The 19,592-nt window shown below is 36.4% G+C and overlaps 1 protein-coding gene across 2 annotated transcripts in view; it reads right to left on the bottom strand.

The window, feature by feature from the left end:
* The window catches only part of LOC137265586 (phosphatidylinositide phosphatase SAC2-like), a 345,091-nt gene extending 326,243 nt beyond the window's left edge, over window positions 1-18,848 (bottom strand). For both annotated transcript variants that reach the window (XM_067801010.1, XM_067801009.1), the window contains exon 1: window positions 18,673-18,848. In XM_067801010.1, coding sequence (XP_067657111.1) covers window positions 18,673-18,769 — 97 coding nt within the window. In that variant the 5' untranslated portion in view covers window positions 18,770-18,848. The remainder of the gene's footprint in view (window positions 1-18,672) is intronic.
* Window positions 18,849-19,592: the final 744 nt, after the last annotated feature.

The following is a 19,592-nucleotide window of genomic DNA, read 5'->3' on the forward strand; positions in this document are numbered from 1 at the left end:
TTCCGGAGCAGAGTCTATCCCATGTGGTCCCATGCTATTGAAACCAATGCCCCAGTCTTCCTGTTGTGCTCTGGGACATGTGGAAGTGCCTTGCCACCATTGATTGTGATTCACCAGCCTCCATTTGTCCAATCGCATTATTCCATTGAGCCTCAGGAAGTCTAGACATGACTTTTCATGGCAAATACACATTTGAAAACTGTCAGAACATCGCCAGAAACCAAGGGTTTTATTGCCTATCATGCCTGAAGTGCATATGTCTGACAAAAATGTGAATTTTTGTAAATCTGTATCTTATGTGACATTTATTTCTAAAAGACAGTTTGTGTTTCACTGATCAATGATTCTTCACAAAGAGATTCAAACTCAGAAAGGGGTCAAGGAGGTATTGGTTACAAAATAATAAAGCCACCAAAGTTTAATCCTTTAGAGAGCAGACCTGAAAATCTGTGCTATGTATTTCTTTTTGTGATTAGTATATTTTAGTTTTGATGTATCTTTGAATTTGCTACAATCTTCCAAAGTCATGTTAAACAATACGACATTCTGGCATAGATTCTTATATTGTTGGTGCAAAGAGACTCTACAATAATAATCTGCAAAGACATATTGCATGATATTAAACTGTATTAAAGCAGTTGTCATCTTGCTTTTATAGTTTCTTACCAACATCTAAAGCACCAATCAAATAGGTTGTTCCAAGGCCTGTCAAACAAAACAAACCAAGACAAACCTCCATCCCCACCTGTCCCTACTCACCCCCACCCAGTCTGTCCAGACAGCCCCTGGAGCTGTCTAAACATGAGTTCATGCCTGATTTAGAGACATTTACTAATTCCCTTTACTGGGGTGTGGATCAACTGGCCAAAGGTAAACACATTGAATAATTGATTAATTGTCCTACTTGTGACAAGGAAACAGACAAAAAGGCCAGACCAAAGACATGTGTTTCTGTTAGGAATTACTTCATTCTCTTTTGCATGAGCACATTATCAGTTCTCCAACAAACATATTAACAGACGAATATGGATAATGTTTGGCAATAACAATGATCCCAGTTTCCACTTATCATGAAAATGTTCAGATGTTAATGGTTTTCAGTACTTGGGAAAGTATTGAAGGCATCTCTACATCATTCTGTGTCCAGCCTCCTTACAATATCGATAAAATTTCGTAGTTACTGTACATGGCACCCTGCAATAGAAAGGACACTTTTAATAACTTTTGACCACTGTAAAAGTAAACTTCAAATCGTCCCAAACTAGGTTTAAAGATTAAAAAGACTTTCCATAATTACTTGTGCATATTACACACCTTTTTTCGCATGTTTTACCCAAAGTCACAGAAAAAACTCCATCACTCTATGAACTAGGCCTTGTCCAGAGAGAAAAAAGAACTGATATCACTAATACCCTCAAAAACTTATATTCTCAGTTTCAAACTTTGGACTTAAAATATTCAATTTTCCTGTGTTAATTCAGTAACAAGCTATCCAAATAAAGTCTAGATATCTAACTGATATGAACAATTAATATAATAGGTTTAATGCTATACTTGCAAAAGAAGTGAGTGGGTGAGTGAAATTGGCAGTATTTCTGCCATACCATGACCGAGATAAGTGCATCATCACATAAGAAATGTTTTTCTGCAAAAATTGGCTTGAGCCATAATAACAAGGTTCTGATTAATGATCAATGATAATTTCATGGTATCTGCATGTCCCAGAGGTCAACTAACTTGCATACCCCCCATGGAGTTGAGAAAGTTACAACAGCAAGGAATACGCAATACAATGGTATGTTGGCCAAGGAAGCCAGGAACCAAACCCAAAAGTCACCTTTGTCTTCAGTTTGCTGTTTACAACATACTCAGCAATATCAAGGCAATATGGCAGCATTTGGTAAATAATTCTGTCTGGGACAGACAATCCAGTGATCCACAGCTTGAAGACTGATTTAGGGGTTTAATTCTTACTCTGATCTTCACTAATCTTAAGCATATTATTAAAAATAAGAGACAATATACTAAGGAATTTTACATATGTACTTTACATGTGTACTACTAAAAAACATCAAGTAAATTTGATATTTTCAAATTATTATAGTACTGCTACGCCATATTCACTATACATGTAGTAATATCAAAGATCCTTAATTTGTCTTGAGTAGTATACAAATATTCCATGTCAGATTAACTGTGGAACAGAAAACTGTCAGTCCTGAACTTGTTTTGAGTACAAACATTATTGACAACACTATCATCTGAACGAACAAACTGATTCAGTAAAAACTGTTATCATGCTCCTCTTTTGTGTGAGTGTTATTTATTGAATACTGAGATGTATGAATTTTCATTTCATCAACACGAAATATACATAACTTCACAGCTGCATATGCAAATATATCAACTATTGCATATGAAAGAATGAGACAGCTCATAACTTCACAATACATACATTTATTTGACAATACAACAATCTCAACGACTTAATAAATACAGGGACTTGTTTCACGAAGACATCGTAGCGCTACAACTGTTGTAAGTCTATATTAAAGTATGGGTGTTATGATCAGACTAGCGCTACGTTAGCTTGATGAAACAGAGCCCTGGATTCTAAACGACCTTCTGTGTAATACCATTTCTATTTAACAAGTATATGATTTGGTATCAGAAAAGCGAAAGCAAGTTTGATGCTAAATCTTTCACAAGTTTAATAAGAATAGTATTTCATGAAAATGAGTTAGCATTATGTTAATTACTCTCCAATATATATTAATAAAAACTGCCTACAGCGTGATGACTGTCAGATTTTGGTGAGTCAAGCATGGTCGAATACCAGTGTGAAAGAGGTATTAGCATTGTGATATCATAACTGTAAAATATCATGACATCATATGTCTAGTGGTATCACACTAGTGTAGTACTGCAGTAGGGGTTCAACACCATGCCACAGTTCGATACACACTGCAGTACACAGCTCTCAGTTTGGTACCATTCAGTTCCGTTCATTAACAATTAATTTCAACAGGATAAATATTCTTGTGGAAAGGCACTGTCAGTTCAGTAAAGTTCCAAGATGAAATCTTTTGGGAAATGGGGCCCAAATGAAAGTGTCTTTACACAATCTTGTTCATCCAATCAAATTGGTATGAGTTGTTGACAAATAGAGGCACAGAAATAACAGAAATGGTGGCAACATGAAGGTGTCATCCAGTATGACATTACATGGAATATTTGTGATGTCATTCCATATGTAATGTGTATAAGGTGGGTAAGATGGTATTTTCAGTATAAAAACAGAACAAACTGTATTTTCAAAGTCTATTCCAGCGTACCGAACCGAAAACAAAATACTGCAGTATACCTATATTGCAGTAATAATATTCCGCTGCATGTATTCAACGAGCAAGTAATAAATATAGTTTGGATCATGTTACTGTTTGTGTCCAACCTATAAGTGTTATTTATGGATCACTGATATGTAGGTATGTCCATTTTATCTACATCCAATGTGACCAGCTCTTTTATGTGTGAGTCACACTGTTATGTAACTCTCAATACCTGTGAAAGCTGTTTTTCACATGTGAACTGTTTTATTTGCTTCAAAGCTGTAAACAAAACTTGGACCTTTTGTTCACAAAACCATATGACTCAGGTTCAACCAATATTGTTGGCAGTGGAAGCACAATGCAAATTGAGATGTGAAAAGATAATTTTTTGCAACAAAATAATATCGGTGATATGGAAAAATACTGCGCAGAAGAACTATGAGTCAGTTGTATGGTTTTAGGGTACTTTTTGCAATATTCCAGTAATATCATGGCAGACACCAGAATTGTGGTTCACCAGTGCCTTAGTTTGTCGTACAGACCCTGAAGCAAATATATCCAAGAAAGCCCATGCAAGTTTAGAAAATATGGCAAGTCTAGATTCCCTTAGCTTCTGAAAATGAAGAAAGTCTCAGGGCTCCTTTTCATCATATTATAGTTCTTTTTTACTATGGACTTTTTTTTCAGTAAAATGTGTTCATTTCAGAGACTAGTTGTTAGTCTGTTATCTGAGGTGCACTAAAATGTAATAAATATTTGTGTACACTGTGATAACAGTTTTTATCCTGAGTAAATATGCATGTTTTCGTCGCATTTCATACATCATACAAGCTAGTTAAGGCGATAACTCAATTTGGAACTAGGACAATTCCTACCAGTACCAGGATAACATGTTCATGTCAGAGACTAGTTGTTAGTCTACTAGTACCCATGAGGGAAATCAACCAGTGGTCTCTGTTGTGAAGAGCTCATGCTTTAACCATGAGACCCGTCTACCATTTCCTCATGGTACTGCAGCTCACTTTCATCTAAAGTCAACAGCTTATGATGTCAAAACAGACAAACATTCAACACAAGGTGTTCTCCGAGCTGATAAAGAGGACTATGGTAAAACGTACAAAGTTGGTATTTCCTGCAATCAAAACCGCATGTGATAAATCTTATTTATCATTTTCACATCACTGTTTTCCATTTGTTATAAAAGCATTAAAAAAATTATCAGAAGTTTGTTGAAATCTTACATAAAGATCACGTGTAGTAATACATGTTTTCCATTGTTCTATGCAATTTTATTTTCCCTGGTATTTCACTGAAGTTACTGATGAATGACTCTTTGGTATGACATACATGCTTTTATGTCATAGACCCATGAGGATTGCAGGTAGAGTAGGTCTTCAGCAACCCATGCTTGCCACAATTGGCGAGTATGCTTGTCATAAGAGGCAACTAAAGGGGTCAGGTGGTCAGACTTGTTGACTTGGTTGACATGTCATCAGTTCCCAATTGCTCAGATCGATGCTCACGATGCTGATCACTGGACTGTCTGGTCCAGATTCAACTGTTTACAGACTGCCGCCATGTAGCTGGAATATTGCTGAATGCGGCGTAAAACTAAACTCACTCACTCAACCTATGTCATAGATTAATGCTTTACTTAAATAATAAATTCAAATATGATCTTTATGGATTATTATCAGATTTTGTATACAATTCATTGACATGTAACATATTTTGGATAAGTGTTCACAAGTTCCAAGTTCACTGAAATGATGTGAAATCATCTGATCTGGAAATCATAACACCAGGCAGAGACATACACAAGCCACGGTGCATCTCATATGTTAACAGAGCTGAATATCTGTAATGATAAACGTTTAAATAGAGTGACTTTGTTGGATAAAAATGCATTCAGGCATTCCTGATTTTATACAATGTTGACTGGATATTCGGCTGTAGCATTAGACACAATAAAGATATTTGTCATTATCAATCCTAAAAAATAAACTTATCTGAAATCACAAAAGCATAATCCGAAAAAGGATTGAAAAATTCAATTCTTGAAAGGCATTTAGAAGTTGGTGAGGTAATACAAGACACTATTATGGATGACAACTTCTTTAATTCTTTTAACACGACGTTTCAAGGCTGTCATCCACCTGACAAAGGGGCAAGAATTAAAGAAGTTGTCATCCATAATAGTGTCTTGTATTGAAAAATTCAAATATCAATATCAAATCCAACAGATATGGGTGTAATCATTTAATCAGAATATTTCACTATAGCATTAAACACAATGATAAAGACACTTGGCATTACAGTTACGGCAAATCTAAAATATGAACTTCTAAAATCACAAACGCATAGTCAGAACAAGGATTGAAACAATCAAATAGCAAATCAAAACAGCAGCCTTGAGTGTAATCCCCCCCACAAAAAAAAAACAAGTCATCAGAAGATGACATATCCCCCCAGCCCCCACATATTTGAAAGGACAAATCATCTGACAGTTACTTATTGTATTTTTAGACCAAGTCAGAATTGTTTCCATGCAATTCATGAAAAATATAAATGCCATATATCTGTAATCAGAAAAAGTCACCATTTCAAGATCTGTCTCGTATATCTGCCAAGATCTTTTGAAAGATATGAAATGGTTTTCAAGTTGTGCTCCGGAAATGAAGTCAGCAACATGTTCATGGAACCGAGAAAATAATACATCATAAAAACATGTATATACCAAAAGGCACCACTTTGGGGTCTGCCACACATATCTACCAAGTTTTACTGACAGATATTAAAAAGTTTTTGAGTTCTGCTCCAGACACAGAACACACCTCTCACTTTTGAGAGTAAGTCCAAAACATTTCCATGGAAACCGAGAAAATAATAAATCACAAAAACCTGTGAGTAGCAAAAGGCACCACTTTAGGTTCTGATTGATATATCTACCAAGTTTTGCAGAAAAATATTGAACAGTTTTTGAGTTCTGCTCCAGAAACGAAGCCCATCCCTCAATTTTGAGACTATGTCCAAAACGTTTCCATAGAAACGGAGAACATAATAAATCAGAAAAACATGTACATAGCAAAAGGCACCACGTTGGGGTCTGCCACACACATCAACCCAGTAACACGGACAGATATTAAGAAGTTTTTGAGTTCTGCTCCGGAAACGAAACACACCTATCACTTTTAAGGGTTAGTACAAAACGCTTTCATGGAAACCGAGAAACTAAGAAATCACAAAAACCTGTGAGTAGCAAAAGGCACCACTTTAGGATCTGACTGATATATCGACCATGTTTTACAGAAAAATATTGAACAGTTTTTGAGTTCTGCTCTGGAAACGAAGCCCATCCCTCAGTTTTGAGACTATGTCCAAAACGTTTCCATAGAAACGGAGAACATAATAAATCAGAAAAACATGTACATAAGCAAAAGGCACCACGTTGGGGTCTGCCACACACATCAACCCAGTAACACGGACAGATATTAAGAAGTTTTTGAGTTCTGCTCCGGAAACGAAACACACCTATCACTTTTAAGGGTTAGTACAAAACGCTTTCATGGAAACCGAGAAACTAAGAAATCACAAAAACCTGTGAGTAGCAAAAGGCACCACTTTAGGATCTGACTGATATATCGACCATGTTATACAGAAAAATATTGAACGGTTTTTGAGTTCTGCTCCGGAAACGAAGCCCATCCCTCACTTTTGACACTAAGTCTCAAACATTTCCATAGAAACGGAGAAAATAATAAATCAGGAAAACATGTAAATAGCAAAAGGCACCACTTTAGGTTCTGACTGATATATCTACCAAGTTTTGCAGAAAAATATTGAACAGTTTTTGAGTTCTGCCCTGGAAATGAAGCCCATCCCTCAATTTTGAGACTATGTCCAAAACGTTTCCATAGAAACAAAGAAAATAATAAATCAGAAAAACATGTAAATAGCAAAAGGCACCACTTTGGGGTCTGCCACACATATCTACCAAGTTTTACTGACAGATATTAAGAAGTTTTTGAGTTCTTCTCTGGAAACAGAATACACCTCTCACTTTCGAGAGTAAGTAAGAAACGCTTCCATGGAAACCGAGAAACTAAGAAATCACAAAAACCTGTAAGTAGCAAAAGGCACCACTTTAGGGTCTGACTGATATATCGATCATGTTTTGCAGAAAAATATTTTGAGACTAAGTCTCAAACATTTCCATAGAAACGGAGAAAATAATAAATCACAAAAACATGTAAATAGCAAAAGGCACCACTTTAGGTTCTGACTGATATATCTACCAAGTTTTGCAGAAAAATATTGAACGGCTTTTGAGTTCTGCTCCGGAAACGAAACACACCTCTCACTTTTGAGACTATGTCCGAAATGTTTCCATAGAAACCGATAAAATAATAAATCACAAAAACCTGTATCTAGCAAAAGGTGCCACTTTAGGTTCTGACTGATATATCTACCAAGTTTTGCAGAAAAATATTGAACGGTTTTTGAGTTTTGCTTTGGAAACGAAGCCCAACCCACCATAAGACTGACACCAAAATGTTCCATGGAAAACCAAAAAATATATAAATGCCAGAAATCTGTAAATAGCAAAAGGAACAACCATAGGCTGAGATTACTATATCTACCAAGTTTGGTCTAAAAATATTGAACGGTTTCTGAGTTATGCTCCGGAAACAAATGATTACGGACAGACGGACGGACGGACGGACAGACAAGGCGTTGACTATATCCCCACGCATTACATGTTAAATATAATAACTGTACAGTTTTGTTAAAAAAAAACAAGCTCCTATGAAAAGCTGTTTCAATATGGAAGCTGTGGGAGCCATATTGTCATAACATTGAAGCCGCTGAAACAAACTTACGAACATGAGATTGTTGAGAAAAAAACGATTGTTGTCTAGATACATGACAGAGGTCTGTAAATGTAATAACAACTTGGGATCACACATTTACCATCATAAGAACTGAGATACAATGAAATTTATAAAAAAAAGTCATCAAGCATAACTGCCTGATAGTGTAAGTTGCTGAAGGCAAATTCTAACCCGGATCTTCATGGATCACTTAAAGTTTTTGCTTCATCATGTGGTTTCAGGGTTGGCTGAGATAACAGTGACAAGGAGTGCATCTTGAGAGAAAACAGTGAGGTAGAGTTTAATTTTACTGCTTGTTTACCAATATTTAGTCATTATCATGGCAGGAGTCTCCAGATAATGCTTCATGCATTGTACCTTAGTTGTGGGAACACATGTCTTAGTAGTGACAAGCAAATGCTTTAACAAGTAGGTTACCCGTTTCTTGAGAGAACATAAGAACATGGCGAAACTGTACAGGTCAAACAGGAAACTCAAACCTAGATGACCAGTGAAGGTCCCGGGGTAGAACAGGCCTCCAGCAACCCAGGCTTGCCATAAAACTAAACTCACTCACTCACTCAAACCTAGTTGTTTGACATTACAAGCGGCCATTTTAACCATCTTGATACTGGTGGTAGTTAGATTAACTAAAATAATCAAGGACTGGTAGTAGTGACTCAGTGACCAAGCAGTTGATTATGTTTCTCATAACTGAACATGAACTATTTGGGAACACTTCTTCACATTAACAATATTTTTCACAAGGTCCGGTTTGTCTGTGTCATTTTCAGCTGATACAGCACTACACGGCCGTTCAAAGTCATGACTGAATTTATCTTAAATTTATGTTCCTAACATACAAGTCATCCTTTAAAGATGTGAAATTTGCAAATACATTTTGCGCAATTTTCTAAAAAAAAACAAAAAAAACAAATTTTGTCCATTGAGAAACATAATGTGAAATGTTTATAAATGACCCTAACCAATTATTTTTGATGATTGATCGGTTGTAATGAGCCAATCACCAGTTATGAGAGTTAAACCAATTCCCAACACTTTTGGCTACCAAACTGCTCCTAAAATACCAGAACAATGGTACATATGTGTGTAGCCCCACACAGTACATACTGCAAACTAATAATATCTAAACAGAGTTAAGAAATAATGGCAAAAAGAATCACTTTCAACTGAATAATTTCAACCACTTGAACAAGACAGACGGCGATCAATGGTGGGATTATTTATTACAGAAGGGAAGAGATGTTTGTCAGACTCCTGACTTGACCTGACCTGACCTGACCTTACCTGACTTTACCTGACCTTACCTATACAAATGATATACAAATATATAAACAATAACTCTTTGAATGGAAAAGCAACAAACCAACAGAAGTTACAATATAACCTATTAATTCATGTTTTAGCAAAACATTCTCAGCTGGAACGAAACATGACTGTATTTTTAGGTTATTTTATTAGCAAGAAATGTAAAACTGATCCTGGATATAGAAGAATCAGACATGCCACTGAACAAAATGTCACTTTCTGCAATATTCCCCAAGGATTACGAATATAATAACAAGAAATCAATCACATCACATGTCTGGATCCTCAACACCTGACAGTTATATGCATGAGGTACAAGTGACCTGTTCTGGAGCAAAATCACCATAGAAACAAGACAACTAACACTAACGTAATTGAAGCATCAAAGCCTCTGCTTGGTGTAATAAACATACAATAATTATGAATGACGTCTCTGATGTTTTATGCTATTAACCATTGTTCTAGTGGCATGAAAGTGTTTTCTGAGTGTCTGAGTCTGAACCGGACTATCCAGTGATTGATAATATGAGCAACCGACCGTAAACAAGACATCAACCAAGTTATGCAGCTTAATCACCTGATTCATTTAATGACCAGTAAAGGTTGTTGGGATCGACTTCAAATCTAGAACCTCTACAAGACATGAGAAATTGCAAGATAATGAGCAAATGTCATATATGCTTTGCATGGTGTGGGGTCATCCCATAGATGACACCCTTATCGTGTCATCTTGCTGATGGGGTTAACCTCTTTGGTCATGTGGACAAGGCATCTGACTTTGGATTAGAAAGTCTTTCGTTCAAATCCAATAATGGGAACCAGACATTTTACTGTGTTTACACTAACATTTTTCATTATAAATGTTCTAGGAGGTATAGCATATATGAAGATTTAAAAAATAAAAGCAGACTTGGCTCGGTCTCATGGACTAACACAGAACCAAAGTCGAAAGAGACAGCCATCCAAACATTCATGGCACCATGACATTCTTTCTTTGCCTGTCCACTCATGGTCACCGCTTACAACCAGCATTATTTGGTAAGGACCTATCATTAAACCAGAAACCCATCTGGGGTCGTAAATGTGAAGATGAATATTGTTATGCATAGGCACAAAGGATATTCAAATTCCATTTTTTACGACATTTGAATAAAAGAAAAAATATTCAAGTGACAACTATTATCAACAACAGCATTTGAGAAATACTTCCATCAGCAAAAACAATGAATACATAGGACTCCTGAGGAGCACAGAAATATATGAATGGTGACATTCTTTGGCATTTAACACTGACTTGGGATTGTTCAAGCGAAATGATCTGGAAATGAAGGGATATGACTGATGTCATGGGCTTTGATCTAAAACAACAAGGATGAAATAACATGCATTAATCAAGTAAAACAAAAACACACCTGACAATCTGACCGTATCATACAACAAACATGGGCCGCTGCAGACCAGTTCTAACCCAGACCTAATAACATTTCTGTTTTCGACATTGACGTATCACGTTTTGTATCTCCAAGGCTTTTCCCAAAGAGAAACTAAATTCATCCATTGTTTGGCCATGATCACACAAAAATCTCCCATTTTCAGCAATCACTGCATCTTTCTATGACTTCTGACAAAGTGTTGTGCACTTGAACGTTTGGCACTCTGATAAGCAGAAAGCATATCAAAACATGTGACTGAAATCAGAACAACTCAACATAACCATGCTGCCATTAGATTGGTTAACAAGTTGGGACTTGGTTGTTTAAGCTATGTTTGGCATCTTTCATTAACTTACTCAAGATTCTGCAGGCAAATGAAGCTGATATTTTGGACTGCCCTAGAAACTTTCTGAGTTTGTCTGAAATTGATTTACTACACTCATGTGGGTGCATATTGGACAGTAAAATGGGAGTCGTAAAAATGTATTTACAAAATATCTAATACTACATTGAGATGCCTGATTGTACTATATATATATATATGTTTGGAGACTCCTGAGTGTGAGTGACAAAGAGCATGGTGCAGGTCAGATTCATATTCTTAAAAACAGTTCAAATATCTTCTAAAACATTGAAAATTATTCAGACATCACTATGCGGGTCCGTCAAAGTCTAGTTTCTTCATGCCTGAGATGCTGCATCTTCATAAACTGTCTGTAAATGATGGAGGATAACACTGTATGTGACGTCATATTGAATTTCATATTTTGTACAAATGTCAAGCATATAACAGTTTGCATACAACTATTATAGGAAAATATTTAACATCCCCATTCATAAATTTTGTAACTCATTGCTGGGATATTGATGGACTATTGCTAAAAGTGGCAAAAATCTAAACTCACTCACTCACTGCAGGATACTAATGGAAGTCATCCTCCTGCCATTGTAAAACACAATCCTGGTTGAACTTATGTTGTTAACTGCTCATAGTTTCGGAAAATGGATGAGTATTGTAAGTAAAGTAAAAGACAAGTTGAAATGATTTTCTTGATATACATATCATTACAATCCAATTTAGAATTTACTCAATTTTCAGTTTCACCCAAAGCTTACCACAGACTGCATGAAAATAAAGTAATATATATATGGCTACCTTTTCGTCACACTCTATCATGAACACATGATAATTCATGAGATTACAGTATAAACAAATACATCACTCCACCTAATCAGTTATCAGAACATCACTAATTATGACATGAATATTTCTCATACCCATCTGCACAGATATGAAATATGCATAGGTGTTCAGTTTAGTGTTCAGTATGCATACATCACTTCAGCTGGGACACTGGAGTAGCCAAGCGGTTCAAGCATTCACTTGACACACCAAAGATCCAGGTTCAATTCCAAACAATGTGTGAAGACCATTTCTGCTATCTCCTGCCATGATGCTGTTGAAATCTTGCCAAATGTAGCATAAAAACGTACTTTCTCTTTCACATCCAAGTCATTGAAAATGTTCATAAAAATGACTTTAAATCTCCATATTACTTACATGCATATTATCCTCTAAACAAATCAATAGTTATTATTTCTGTTGAAACTTTATGGTTTGGAATCAATTTTGTCTTTTAGATGCAAGACCACATTTATGATGTAGCGGATACAACATCTGCCAATGGAATTCTGTGATTTGGTCAGCTGATTGCATCATACCCAAAGATGGCACTGAGTGTCGAAATAAAGCAAACATTGTCAGCTCAGAGTCAATGTGCAATGTGTGAGTGGTGTTTCCATGTTAAAGTGCAGCATCTTATCTTAGGCAACATTTATCGTTGCTCTTTTTTCTGTTTAACGCTGCATATAGCGATACTCAAGCTATATGGCTGCGATCTGAAAATAATCACACCAGGGACTCCTTACGAAAAGCAAACTTTATTAAGGTTAACCTTAACTCCCATTCTTTAACACTGCACTAAGGTTACCTAAGTGTTACCTTAGACTTAGGTGACCTTAGTGCAATGTTAAAGAATGGGAGTTAAGGGTAACCTTAGTAAAGGTTGCTTTGTGAAAGGAGCCCCTGGAACCGACAATCCAGTGGTCAACAGCATAAACATCAGTCTACAGAGTTGAGATACAAAGAGTCAACCAAGTCAGTGTGTCTGACCACCTAACCCCGTTAGTTGCCTCTTATGACATCATGGGTTTACTGAAGACCAGTTCTTACCCTTATCTTTAAAGGCTGGCAAATCCAGGCTAATACTAGCCGATATATGCACATGTAAGGACAATAACCTTGAAGATGACATGAAATCTGAAAGACATGACCATCAAAACTAGTACATTTTGACCATCAGGCTACATTCAGGAAGTCTTGACTTGTTCATAGCTATCAATCAATCAATGTCAGAACAGGTGTCAATGGCCATGTATGTAATACATACTTGCACAACAGAAAACACAACCCACATGAAGCTTTAATGACCTACTGGAGACAGTTACCTGACAACTCTTTCTCATTGGTTGGTGCTATCTTATCAAACACATAGGGAATACACTACGTATCTAATAATTCATGTGTATCCTTTTAAGGAAAATGTCACCAACATATTTTATGAGTTTATAACCTTCAAATAAACATATGCAAAATGCACACTTGGTCATCAGAGTCAGGTCGGTGTATTTATTTCTCATAACTACTGCATTCAGGTGGGTTTAAATACTAGTAGTAAAAGTCACTATCAACATAGTCATCACTGTGGTCAGGTGGTACAAGTATAAATATTAGTAGATCACTGGTCAGGTTGTATAAATATTAATAGTGTTTTAAATATTGATCATCATCAATTGTCAGGTGGTTTAAATATTTATCATCATCAATTATCATAGTATTTAAGTACTGATCATCATCACTAGTCACTAGGTTCATAAATACTGATCATCATCACTGGTCACTAGGTTTAAATACTGATCATCATCACTGGTTACTTGGTTTAAATACTGATCATCATCACTAGTTACTAGGTTCATAAATACTGATCATCATCCCTGGTTACTAGGTTCATAAATACTGATCATCATCACTGGTTACTAGGTTCATAGATACTGATCATCATCACTGGTTACTAGGTTCATAGATACTGATCATCATCCCTGGTCACTAGGTTTAAATACTGATCATCATCACTGGTTACTAGGTTCATAGATACTGATCATCATCACTGGTCACTAGGTTTAAATACTGATCATCATCACTGGTTACTAGGTTCATAAATACTGATCATCATCACTGGTTACTAGGTTCATAGATACTGATCATCATCCCTGGTCACTAGGTTTAAATACTGATCATCATCACTGGTTACTAGGTTCATAAATACTGATCATCATCACTGGTTACTAGGTTCATAAATACTTATCATCATCACTGGTTACTAGGTTCATAAATACTGATCATCATCACTGGTTACTAGGTTCATAAATACTTATCATCATCACTGGTTACTAGGTTTAAATACTGATCATCATCACTGGTCACTAGGTTTAAATACTGATCATCATCACTGGTCACTAGGTTTAAATACTGATCATCATCACTGGTTACTAGGTTCATAAATACTGATCATCATCACTGGTTACTAGGTTCATAAATACTGATCATCATCACTGGTTACTAGGTTCATAAATACTGATCATCATCCCTGGTTACTAGGTTCATAAATACTGATCATCATCACTGGTCACTAGGTTTAAATACTGATCATCATCACTGGTTACTAGGTTCATAAATACTGATCATCATCACTGGTTACTAGGTTCATAAATACTGATCATCATCACTGGTTACTAGGTTCATAAATACTTATCATCATCACTGGTCACTAGGTTTAAATACTGATCATCATCACTGGTTACTAGGTTCATAAATACTGATCATCATCCCTGGTTACTAGGTTCATAAATACTTATCATCATCACTGGTTACTAGGTTCATAAATACTGATCATCATCACTGGTCACTAGGTTTAAATACTGATCATTATCAACAGTCTGGTGATTAAATATTGATCATTATCAACTGTTTAGTGGTTTAAATATTGATCATTATCAACTGTTTAGTGGTTTAAATATTCATCATCATCAACTGTCAGGTGGTTTAAGTACTGATCATCATCACCATTGCCAGATGATTGAGATATCAACTGTCGCCATGGATGAGAACAGTTCATATATTGATCAGTCACATTAAAAATAATCATAAATATCCATAAACAACCCACCCACTTGGGTGGGGTCTCCTCTGGGAGATCTTTAACAAACTGGCAAACTCAAACAGGCTTTCTGACAAGTCTCTTTTTACATAAAAGATGACAAATGAAGTCTTGAACAGCAATGAGAAGTGGTGCACCTAACAGGAGAGAAAATATTGTGAAGAAGGAAATTTCCAAGAATGAACTTTTGTTCCTTCATGAGGTGGATACAACTGATACATTGTGAATGTACTGTTTCGATGTTTGCTTCCTCGGATATAAAATATATTACTTCCTACTTTCTTCAAAAGCTGCAGCGTTAATACTACATGAAAACAAACCTGATATTTATTTGTTATTCTGAAGATATTAATAAACTGAGGGAAAAAAATAAGCGATCACATGAAAGGACAGTGTTCCTTTATTTTCTGCCAAGGTTTCTTCACAAGCTATGAGATACATTGTGATCCCTTATTTTTTTCTGTCAGTATATTAACTGCCTGAAGTCAGTCAAGTGAATGAAGAAACTATCTGGTGGATCTTCTTTTAAACTGCAGTCAGCAAAGCTTGATCATGGCAGCCTGTATATAACAAGCCCGGGACAGACAAACTAGTTGTTGATATCATGAGCAACATCACAAGCTGTCAAACTATGACCTGCAATCAGTCAGGTCACCATGATATGCAACTAGCCAGGTCACCATGACATGAAATCAGTTAGGTCACCATGACATGCAATCAGCCAGGACACCATGACATGCAACTAGCCTGGTCACCATAACATGCAATCAGCCAGGTCACCATGACAATTGCAATCAGCCAGGGCCCTTTTTCACAAAGCTAATGTGGTGCTACAACTGTTGTACCTACCTCCTACATTGTAACATAGATGTACGACCATCATAACGATACAATAGCTTTGTGAAATGGGGCTCTGGTCACCAAGTGTTATCTAAAGCCTCGATTGTCAACACAAACCCCAAGAAATACTGGAGACAAAAAACAGGGTTGGACTTTCGTCTACTGCAACTTGTGCAGATTACAGTCATAACAGACTTCACAACAGATCAACTGACTCCTCAACAGACATCATATCTGACTGCACAAAAGGTAAAGTGATTGCACAACACATAAACTGGCTGAAAAACAAACTGGCTGCACAACAGATAAATATATATACTGCTTTTACAGCAGACATACTGACTGTACAAAAGACATACTTGACGTACAACATCTAAACTGACAGCACAACAGATAAACGGACTGACGAAGGAAATGTGCACTAAGTGTAGACATACATCTAATGGATACAAAAATTATTTACAGGGTGTCCTGAGAGACTCATAATAATACACATTATACCAATTTCTTGACAAGAAATAGATCCTGTTATAAACATATTTATTACACCTTAGAGTAGACTACACTACACTTTTTCAACACTTTACAGGACCCTCAAATTTTTTGTAAGGGCCCTTGAAATTAGTCACAGGGATCCTATGGACTCCTAGTTTTGTGGGACAAGGTAGAGCCCTGAGTGGAGCTGACAAACAGCCTATAAACTTCATGTTAAAAGTAAGTAAATTTATGTCATCATGCCATAAATTTAAAGCAAGTTACAGAGAAGAGAAGAGAGAGAGAGCAGTCAAAGTAAACTTATCCTCTTACTTTTCGTTACACTCCACTACTGAGTTTAACAAAACCTTATGGGAGGTCGCCTCAGGTAACCCTTGAGATTGACCAATCAGAACACAGCTTACCAAATCGTGAAAGTGCACATTGGCACATACCTTTTGAACTTTCTATCTTGATAAGGTTCGTACACAAACGATTCCGAATGCTATTTAGCGTACGCTCGCTTCCGGGTGATGCACATGGCATACGTACAACCATGACAATGGTGATTTAACAGTCGCTGAAAATGGTGTTTTGGGCAATATTCAAGGATGTCATCTTGTGGAAATATTAGCCTGCGGAAATATTAACCATGTCAACAGAAACCCCAAAGCATATATACTGCAGGGCAAATAATTGTGTTATATGCAGATTTTTCTGTGTCAGTGTCAGTGACCTGAATATTTTGAAAGTCCCTCCAATCCCTAAATAGCAGCCGCTGTCTGATTGGTTAAATCTATTCGCGTTTGATTGGACGCTCATTGGTCGCTCAAAGGTTACCTGATGTGATCTTCTACTAGGTTTTGTTAGACTCAGTGGTGGAGAGTAATGAAATACACTGAGACTAAGTTTACTTAGACTGAGAGAGAGAGAGAAGTTTACAGGGTCTTGATGATTCCTGCCTTTCACCTCTACAGGAATTCATCTGTTAAAGGAATGTATACTTTATGCAATTTCCATCCAAAACAGTTCTGAGCATTTTTTCAATTAGTATTTGTGGCACTATATCTTTTGTTAGAAAAATAGACTTAACAAGAGACTCTAACAGAACTTACATATCAGTATGCTCAATTTATGGAGGTGGTCTAAAAAACTGAATCTAAACCAGACAATCCAGTGATCAACAAAATGAGCATCGGTATACACAATAGAGATACGGTGACATGTACAAACCAAGTCACTGAGTCTGGCTACCCAATCGTGTTAGTCGCCTCTTACAACAATCAAGGGTTACTTTAGTAAGGTGAATTTGAAGTACACTTGCACCCTTGCAACTACAGCTTGTTGTGACTGAGTGAGAAACAAACTGAAGATCGTGCAGTTAAAATGTGTTGCCTTGTTGACTATGTGCAATAGCAATGATTGATATTTGTTCATGCAATCCACCACCAGCTTAAATGTCCCATTTAATGCTCATGTAGGTGGGATATAAATGCATATATTGCTTACTGCAACATGAATAACACCCGGTCATTATTTATCTACAATGTCTTCACACACTGCAGTATAAAAAAATTGCTGAACATATTATTTGTTGCTGATCAGCATAAGAAGCTGCGCCTACAGAATATACTCTACTGCCTGGTCAAGCCTGTTTTTTTGCACACACAGAGACGAATAATTGACACATCAACTATGTTTTACATTTTTACTGAAGATCACTGGATGTTGAAAATATTGCCACATCTTAGTACATCATGATCGCGGTTATTTCAAGTAACATCAACTGTTTGTGAAAAGACAATAATCATGTTGCAAAAACATACTGTGTCTATCGCACGCTGTGTCAAAGAAATATACACACTGAATTTGGAAATCGTTATCTTTGTTGCAGCAGATAAATCTAGTTCACTAGTACCGGTATGAGACCTAAAGTCACCCACACGTTGACACTGTGTTCAAACGTATTGTTAAGGTACACTGCTGTTAAAAATAACCTGTACATTCACCCTGTCAACAAGTTTTAAAATTGCTCGTTGTTTACATTCATGACTACAACAGCAGACGAATTTGTTCCACTTCCGCAATATGCAGGCATCAAGAATCCATCAATACTCACTTGATTTCGCCTCCAGGCTCCCTGAAGACCTGTCACACCACAGACTGTGGTCTCCATTGTGGATTATGTAATGATTTTCAGTTTGAAATAACTCCATTCTTGTTCAATCACAACAACACGTATCTGTCATCATTGCAATGTGCACAGCTGATATCCACGATGAACTCCCCTTAGTTGGGCGTAGTACTACTAGTGCAACTAATTCTGTTATATATGTTTCTGCGCGCGTCTGTCATAGAGAATATCAGTACAAATTTTGGTGATGTATTTTGAGGCAAATGAATTTATACTAGATAGAAAACATAGATGGTACTCCGAATGCTTATATAAAATGTCTTTAAAAAACTACACTTTAGTAATGCCTTTCCCTTTACATTTACAAAGCGTTATTAAAACCAAAACATAAAATGTTGTTGGAACGTAGCACCTTAGTAATGCTAATGATCATAGCACTACAAATTAAGATACGCTTCTTGCTAAGTAGTTGGTCCAATTAATAAGTCTACCCAATGTTATCGTAGCATATTTCATTGAATCACGGCAGCTATATGATATGTAGTCCCACTAGTAGTACTTACGTAACGGAGCCATCAAATTAAACCGGGATTTTTAAACACGTTGCTAAGAGGTGCGCAACATAACCTTCATCGAGCGCATTCTGGTGAAATGTTCACAGATTCTCAACTTTTTCTTTACTTATTCAGCTATTATGATGTAAACGTAAATGAAAAACGTCCAAGGGACGAGTTATACAACGTGACGCAATGGTTTTTGTTCTCTGTAAGATATATGTTTTCTTATCTTTGGGTCCCGTAATTTTCTGTTGAATTTATCACCTTTCAAACATCAAAATGACACTGAAAATTGAATATTGATAAACTAATGATACAACTAACAGAGGCCAGAAGGTTGTGGGTTTT

The sequence above is a fragment of the Haliotis asinina genome, chromosome 15 (assembly GCF_037392515.1).
Source record: "Haliotis asinina isolate JCU_RB_2024 chromosome 15, JCU_Hal_asi_v2, whole genome shotgun sequence".
Classification (NCBI taxonomy): Eukaryota; Metazoa; Mollusca; class Gastropoda; order Lepetellida; family Haliotidae; genus Haliotis; species Haliotis asinina.